The sequence below is a fragment of the Propithecus coquereli genome, unplaced genomic scaffold (assembly GCF_000956105.1).
Source record: "Propithecus coquereli isolate 6110/MARCELLA unplaced genomic scaffold, Pcoq_1.0 Scaffold381, whole genome shotgun sequence".
Lineage (NCBI taxonomy): Eukaryota > Metazoa > Chordata > Mammalia > Primates > Indriidae > Propithecus > Propithecus coquereli.
This window is the reverse complement of record NW_012149519.1, coordinates 1,506,582-1,514,589: the sequence shown is the minus strand read 5'-3', so window position 1 is coordinate 1,514,589 and position 8,008 is coordinate 1,506,582. Positions and strand designations below refer to the sequence as shown.

General features: G+C 45.7%; 2 protein-coding genes across 3 annotated transcripts; both read right to left on the bottom strand.

Moving 5' to 3' along the window:
- Nucleotides 1-3,093: 3,093 nt before the first annotated feature.
- Nucleotides 3,094-3,788, bottom strand: LOC105816691 (histone H2A.J). The gene has a single exon (XM_012652176.1). The coding sequence runs from the start codon at nt 3,654-3,656 to the stop codon at nt 3,267-3,269; it is 390 nt and encodes a 129-aa protein (XP_012507630.1). The 5' UTR covers nt 3,657-3,788; the 3' UTR covers nt 3,094-3,266.
- Nucleotides 3,789-5,298: 1,510 nt separating this feature from the next.
- LOC105816682 (U3 small nucleolar RNA-associated protein 14 homolog A-like) lies at nt 5,299-7,790 on the bottom strand. Of its 2 annotated transcripts, XM_012652165.1 has the most exons (2): nt 7,596-7,671; nt 5,299-7,530 (listed from the first exon to the last, which is right to left on the bottom strand). In XM_012652165.1, the coding sequence occupies exons 1-2, from the start codon at nt 7,669-7,671 to the stop codon at nt 5,462-5,464; spliced, it is 2,145 nt and encodes a 714-aa protein (XP_012507619.1). In that variant the 3' UTR covers nt 5,299-5,461. The 2 variants fall into 2 exon arrangements, with proteins under 2 accessions (XP_012507619.1, XP_012507618.1); XM_012652164.1 differs by having other exon boundaries at nt 5,299-7,790.
- Between the last annotated feature and the right edge of the window lie 218 nt (nt 7,791-8,008).

The following is an 8,008-nucleotide window of genomic DNA, read 5'->3' as shown; positions in this document are numbered from 1 at the left end:
GAACTTAATGAGCCATGAATTCTAAACTAGGTTGTCTTCAGGGACAAAAAAAAAATGCAAACTCAGGTTCACAAACTTTAATCATTTATTAGTTTCTTTTTTGTTATACATTGAATTGTAGATGTCCTGTAATTAGTAAAACTGTCAACAAAATTATTTTTATGGTTTGCCATCACAAAAGTCACAGGATTTCTAGAATGCTATATGTTTACCTATTTTGATAGGTCCCATAACTACCGCTACTCACTCTAAATCCAGTTTCACATAGAAATAAGAAAAGCTACTCTTCACTGAGCACATTTCTGTATGTGAAACTTAGTGTCCTTATTCACATTATCTCATTCAATTCTGCCAAAACTCTCTGAGGTAAACTATTATTACATGCCCATTTTAGAGATAAAACTGAGGTTTAAAAAGATTGAGTAACCTTCCCAAAATCAGATAACTAGTAAGGAGCAGAGTGGATGGGAACCTCAGTCTCACTTCAGAGAGCTTGAGTTCTTAAACACTATGATACTTGACCTTTCAACCATTGGAAGGGGCTTTGTGAAGAGTTTGCACGTAACATGCCAGTCATCCCCAACTATGGGGCCCGACTAAACCTTCTGATTCCAGGTAGACAAAACTAAACAGACCAGTCCTCAGGGACACAAAGACAAGACTGGCCCTGCAGGAAAAACAAAGATCAAACAAATCCTGGCCAAGCCACAGCCTGCCACACTGAATGGCATCTGCAGGAAATAGTATGTGTGTGTGTAAAGAAAACTATGGAGTACGAATCTATTAAAAATCAGAATTCAGTTCCCACCAGTTCTTGTCCTAAGTCTTCTTCCTTATAGTCTAGTGCTTGAAGAAATACTGGCATTTTAAACTAACAATCATAGGTCAGCAAGAACTACTATTTGTTCAAGGATCACAGGCTGAGCTGATTTTGTAGGTGGTATGCATTTATAGCTGCCAATAAATTATTCAGGTTAAAAAAAAAACTCTCAAAAACAAAAATGGTGAGGGGCTGCTTGAACTTTGAGGCAGGAGAAGTATTTGAGGGGATCCTAAGAATCCCTGGGGCAGGGGGGGGGATGGGCAGTTACTACTTTGTACCTATGTTGCTCTTAGGTAACAGGGTTAGACAGACTCCTGTGAATCTTCAGAGGGAAAGGCAAAAGTGATTTTTTCTTGTAAATGATTTGATGACCCTTGTCCCCGTTTCTTCACCACTTTGGTAGTAATCTCTCGGATGCCTCCTATCTTTAAGAAATTAGACTCAAAGGTCAAAATCCACATGACATATACATATATATTTTTTCCCACTGCCCCCAAGTGGTAATACTGAGAACTAATTCTAATAATTGGGCATATTTAAAAAATTCTATCAGCTAATGTTACCTGTAATGTAATCTATAAGGGAAAACCCACATCCCTGTAGGAATTGGTACTTTTTTCAGTTTACTGAGTGCCTAGTATGTGGCACATAGTAAGTGAACAATCTCAATCCTCAAAACAGGCATGATGCCAGTTTTACATTTAAGGAAGCTGAAGGGAGCAGAGTCAATAGCTGAGCATTCTGGAACTTGCCCACAGTATCCTTGGAGTCTATTCTCCTCAGGAATTAGGAGACAATAATCTGCCTCCCAGAAGAGATGTGTGTGGTCTCATTTTTCTTACACTTCAAAGGTGACCACATGGGAAAAGAAATTTCAATATTCATTCTACAAACAGCAGAGAGACACAGTACTAACAGAAGCTGATCCCTGATATTAACATATGTACCTGTCCTTTGTCCTGCCATCAGGAACCAGTTAAAAAAAAAAAGGTGTGGGCATTCCAAGAACCTGGAAATCTGGCTGGCCTCATTGACGGCTGCACTCCCATCACTTAGTACAGAGCACAGCATAGAGGTGTTCAATAAACACTGGGATGAAATAAAGTCCATGTGGGAAGATGGGCCAGCCACTACTAAGGATGAAGACTTAGTGTTTTGTTTTTTTTTTTTTCCTTCAGGAAGACTTCAACTCTGACTAACAGGAAAGATGAATCCAAAGATGTGAAACTAAACTGGGATTTTAAAAAAGTGGGGCCTGTGGGCCAGGATGAAGCTTGCCAAGAAGGATGAAATGGAACTAGTGTTGAACTTTTAAATGTGGATTCCTGATCTGAAATGTGTTTCTCCCCGCACTTAAATCATATGGCCCTATCTTTCCTTACATATTTATTAAAGCAATACTGTGTCATTAGGCAATGCAACTCCTACAGGCATTACTGGAATGAGGGTATCACTTCAGACTAGTGGGAGAACATAAGGGATTTCAAGTAGGTTACTTGTTGAGTAAAAATAACTCCTAAAAGCAAGAGGTGTTTTTTTTCTTATAAAGCGAAGTCAAACTGATTCTCAAAGGAGTATATGATGGAGACAACACCATGATGAAACTAGAGACTTGAGAAAATCATTTTAAAAGCTCATGAGCATGTGTAACTCATGACTAAAGGCTCTGTACTGTTATGCAACGTGTTGGGGGAACGAATTTCCAAACTTATAACTCATGCTTCTGTATTACACATATTACTGCATGTTTTCTCATTTAAAAAAATTGTGAACGTAAAGGTGCTATATAAAGACATCTGATATTCAAATCATGAAAGCATAACAGCTATTAGGCTAAGAATGTCTAAGTCGATATCGTGTCATCAGGGCCACCATGCGAGGGCAGAAAGTTAACTCCACCTTTTGAAAAGTATGGCCGGAGAGACAACTTCCTGCCGGAGACCAGCGCAACTTGATAGTTCTCTTCCCAGAACTTGGTCCTGACCGCCCACAAACAGGGCAGGAGAGCGAAGGCGCCGAGAAAGGGAAGTAAAAATAATTCCAGACTAGGCCACGCCGCACCTACCTACTCTGCCTCCCCTTTGCCTCAGTATGAGCAAAGGCAGCCCCCGCCCTTTCTCCCGCATCCTCCCAGAAAGCCTCAAGGGCGATGTGCAAACCAAAGCATTCCAAGGGGCTCGAGCCAACCCACCTGCACCTGCTCCAGAGCTTTCCTGGTCGCCCCCGGCGTTGGCCTGCAGGTCCCCGCAACTACACAGCTTTCTCGACCATACGCTTTTCACTGACTTTATTAGCTCTCGACCCCGACCGGCCCCTGGCCGCCCACCTCCCCGCTAGATCGCACCGGCCCTCCAAGACATCCAGCACAGCCAAAAATCACTGTGGGACGGCTAGGAAAAGAGGCTTTGCTGGGGAAGCCGGCTCCCCGGTGGCGGCGTCAGGGTCACTTGCTCTTCGCCTTCTGACTCTCCGTCTTCTTGGGCAGCAGCACGGCCTGGATGTTGGGCAGGACGCCGCCCTGAGCGATGGTCACTTTCCCCAGCAGTTTGTTCAGCTCCTCGTCGTTGCGGATGGCGAGCTGCAGGTGGCGAGGAATTATCCTGGTTTTCTTGTTGTCCCGCGCGGCGTTGCCAGCCAACTCCAGGATCTCCGCCGTCAGGTACTCCAACACCGCCGCCAGGTACACCGGCGCCCCCGCGCCCACTCGCTCGGCGTAGTTACCCTTGCGCAGCAGTCTGTGCACGCGGCCCACTGGGAACTGCAGGCCCGCGCGGGAGGAGCGGGACTTGGCCTTGGCCCGCGCTTTGCCGGCCTGCTTTCCGCGACCTGACATGTCCTCCTCTCGCGTAAAACACCAGAGAGGGAGAAAAGCCGCGACCCGGGGCTGGTACGGGAATGCGGCGCCCCACACCGGAACTGTCTCTACAAACTCTTTGCTGCCACTAGGAAGCGCCTTCCCATTGGGGGCCGCACCGCCCTCGGCTCCGGTGACCAATGACTATCAGGCTCTGCTCCCAACTAGCGCTCTGGCAGAGGGACTGCCTCCTCCCTCTCTCGCCAATCAAAAAAGCAAACCTTTATTCCTCATTTACATAATGTCCCCTATAAATACCCGGGGGCAGCCTGCTCCGCGTTTGGGGACCCAGAGGGATTGAGCGGGTGAGGAATTAAGGGGCGCTCGGGTTTCCATGCTCACACTCGCTCCCAGGGAATGAAACTCTTAAGAAATAAGGAAACGTGGTCGGAAACAGAAAAAATCAGGAATTAGAACTGCAAGGGTTGCCCCTAGCAAGTGAGGTCGCACCACGTGCCAGACCTTGCCATGCTTTCTAGGCGGAGTTCCCCATACGTAATACAGCGTCCTAGTCAGTTATCTCACTGCAGAGCCCGCTGCTGCTTAAGCGCAAACACAGCCTCTGCCGAGTTCTGCCTGCTCAGTACGGGTATGTCGCCTGTTCCTGTGTACAAGCGCTTTGCCGCCTGCTACCGAACAGTGTGGGGGAGCTGGCTGCAAAAAAGCTTCGTCGGTAGTTGGCCATCTGAACTGTCTTTACTGCACCAGGTGACCCCGACCGTCTGGCCAAGTTCTGCTGCTTGTTCGCTTCTAAGGGCGCTGACATGAATGCTTCCTGAACTGACCGGGGACGACAAGATGGCCTAGCCAGAACTTAACGTCTCTTGTCTTTGGGGTTATGGGCCTGAAAAAAGCCACCAGGTTTTATGGGAGGGGCCGCAGGCGCAGCTCAGTTGCTGAGGCTGAAAGTCTTGGCCTTCGCTTGCTGCCTGCAGGTCCGGGCGCAACCGATCAGCGGATCACCTTCTCCGGGAAGACTTGGAGGACCCCCAGCGTCTCTTTATAGATGAGCCCAGAGACTAAAGGAAGAATGGCAGCAACTTCTTATGTACTTCAATTGCGGACCCATAGTATTTGAAACTAAGTTTTTTTTTTAATTAGAAATTACTTTCTACTAATTCCTTGAGGTAATTTTAATTATCTTAGTATTTTTCACAATTATACAGTACACCCCTATGTGATGTAATGTTAAACACTTGCTTATTAAACAATGTTTAATGTGGATTATAGTATCCATTTAAATTAAAAGTAAAACAAATTTACTGTGTCAATATCCTAATAAAGATTTGATTTTATTGAAATAACATTATCAAGTATTTATGTATGTCCTTGGTGCCTAGCACAATGATTAACCTCAATGTCTTTGGAGCTGGGAAGCAGCATATTGTCATGGTTAAGGTGGTCATTCTGGAGCCAGACTGACTCTGCCAAAATTCTGAAGTTAAATAAATTTGTTCAAGGTCACTTAGTAGCTGACCTTCCATAAGTTATTTAACTTCTGCGCCTATCTCAAAGTGTCTTGAAAATTAAATATGTTAATTAAGTTACATATGTTAATAAGCACCCAATAACAGAATACTGAATAAATAGACACATAAATCTCTCATGCAATTTTTTTTAATAGATAAAAATGCCTTTATTTCTAAGATGTAGCTTAACCACACCTACAGTGTACTAAGCCAGTTCTGGAATCCATCCTGCAGCAGAAAAAAACTGGGCCAAAGCAGGAACCATCAGGGCTTCTGGTCCCAAGCATCAAGATGTCACTCTTCCAGCAACTCAATCTATAGAGTTTTCTTCAGCTGTTTTTTGTGACGTGCAGAGAGTCGTTTTGGATTCCTTTGTACCACAGAGAGGTCCGACCTTGAGGAAGACCGGTAGCCCACGTCCTCTGCTTTTATGGGCTTAATGATATGGCCTGCCTTGGTGACAATCTTGGGAGTAGTCAGTTTTTGGAAGGCCCTCTGGGTGTTCCACGTAGACCCTATAGGGGTCTGGATGGTCCTTTCAAATTGCCGATGGTGGGTGAATGGATATGGGAGCACTCGCACCTGATGAGCCGCTGCGTGGATGTTGCGCTTCTCATTGATAATCACATTTGGCAAATTCTTGTCTTTTCTTGGAGGACCCTCAGGGGCTTTTACGAGAAACCGGCGTCTTTTCTTGGCACTGGGCTTCAGGCCCACACCACCCCACTCGCCCCAGCCAGGTAGCGTCAGGTCCACGTCCTGTGGCTTACTTGCCTCCACAGCTTCCCTCTTCTCTTTCAAGAAGTCTCTGATGACATCATCCCCAGCAAAAGCTTCCTTTATCATCTGCTTTTGGTCTCTCTCCGCTTCATCTTCCAACTCCTCTATTGTTGTGGGAACTGCCAAAGACTTCACGGAAGGAGATTTTGTGGTTAGGAGGTTCTGTAGGTCAATCATTTTCTCCTTCTTTTTCTTCTTGGGAGCATTAGTCTGATTATTTGGGTTCTTCTTCAACTGATGCCCTTCTAACATAGGTCTGGGAAGCTCATTTTGAAAACATCCTTCTTTCTCCAGCTCTTCTAGCTCTTCCAGAGTCTGTACTCTCTCTGGCCTCTGCAGCAACAGAGGTTCTTCTTCTTCTTCTGGGGCAGGTTCCTCTCTCTGGACCTGGAGAACAGTCCCCACTGAACTTGCTTTTTGCTTCCTGGACTGACGGTTTTCCTTGAGTTTCTGAGACAGTGTTCTCAATTCAAATAGCACCTCTTGGCTGATAGAATCTTTTGTTTCTTGACTGCCCACTGACTCAGCATCCTGGTTGAGCTCGGACCTTTTTCTAAGGGATTGCGTTTCCTCAAATTCTGTCAACAAAATTTCTTCCTCTGCCACCGGTCTTTCATCTCCCTCACTTTCAGAAACATTGTGGGCCAAAGGCTCTGGCAGTTGTTCAGGGTCCTCCTGGATTTCAGCCTCTTTTGCATCACTGGTGCAACTCCTGAGCATCCAGGGATTTGGTCCATCTGCATTCACCTGTGCTTCATTCACTGCATCAGGGAAGAGGAGTTCCTCCACTTCTGTGCCTCCCTCTTCTTCCTCACTCTCTGAGGCTACCTGGAGTTTCTGTGTCAGTTCTTTGTTCTTGGCCAGTTGTTCCTGTATAGCTTGTCGAGCCTCCAGGTCATATTTGGCCATAATTGCCTTTGACTTGGCCCATTTCCCACTGTTCTGGTGCTTAAGGCTCATTCGCTCCATCATTCTGGCCTTTTCAATTTTTTCCAGTTCTTCCAAAGCTGTAGTCGGATTGACTTTCTGCAGCTGCTCAAACTCTTTTAGGGCTTGCTTGGCCTTTGCTTTCTTCATGACTCTGTGATATTTTTTGCTTTTGATTCTCTTCTCTCTTCGAGCCCTGGCTTCATAGTAGGACTGTAGAGCCCGGGCCCTCTGGAGCTCTGCTCGGCGCATCTGTGCCTCTTCCAGGCTCATGGCTTTGAGAGAGGCCTTTTCCACAGGAGTCAGTAAAGGGTCTGTCACTGGTTGCTTGTTCTTTTGGAGGAGGTTAAAAATTTCCTGCTCCAGCGGAGTTCTCGCCTTCCAGCCACTGAGCACATGTTCAATGGGAGCAAAGGCTGGCTGCTCCTTCTCCAGGGGAAAAACCAGCTGTTCTGCTTGCCTGTTCTTCAGGACGATAGGATCCCATTTGGAGAGGACTTGTGAGGTTTTATTGAATGCAACTTCTCTGTGGATCCGTTCAACCTCTTCTTTGTTAAGCGGTAACTCCACAGTCTTCTTTGATTTGACTCTATTCAGTTGCTTTTTCACAGTGGCCAATGAGGATGAAGTTTTACCAGGCTCAAGCAGATCTGCAAGGACCAGCTTTTCTCCTGATCCTTCAGAACTGACATTGAACTCTGACACTTTCAGACTAGCCTCAGATCTCTCAGCCAATTTCCGCCTATTCTTTCCACCAAGGGAGCTGATTGCTTCCAGCAGCTTTTGGTGCTTTCTCTCTCCATCACTGTCCCCCTCATCTTCACTGGCACTCAAGGGGCAGTCTTTTGGCAAATCCACTAGTTCTTCCCATTGGCTCAAAGCCAGAAGGCTCTCTGCAGCTCGGTTAGCACTCATCTCAGCAGCCTGCTTGTCTCTCTGATGCAATTTTTAACAAGATGTTCCTGGAATGAGTTGTGTAAACTAGCTTACATGGATGATTTTAAAAAGAGCTCTTAAAATTATTATTTTGGATACAATAATACTGAATAAATAGACACATAAATCTCTCATGCAATTTTTTTTAATAGATAAAAATGCCTTTATTTCTAAGATGTAGCTTAACCACACCTACAGTGTACTAAGCCAGTTCTGGAA

Bases quoted from the DNA above. Each gene is read 5' to 3' on its own strand.
- LOC105816691 (XM_012652176.1), bottom strand. From the start codon at position 3,656: ATGTCAGGTCGCGGAAAGCAGGCCGGCAAAGCGCGGGCCAAGGCCAAG.
- LOC105816682 (XM_012652164.1), bottom strand. From the start codon at position 7,768: ATGAGTGCTAACCGAGCTGCAGAGAGCCTTCTGGCTTTGAGCCAATGG.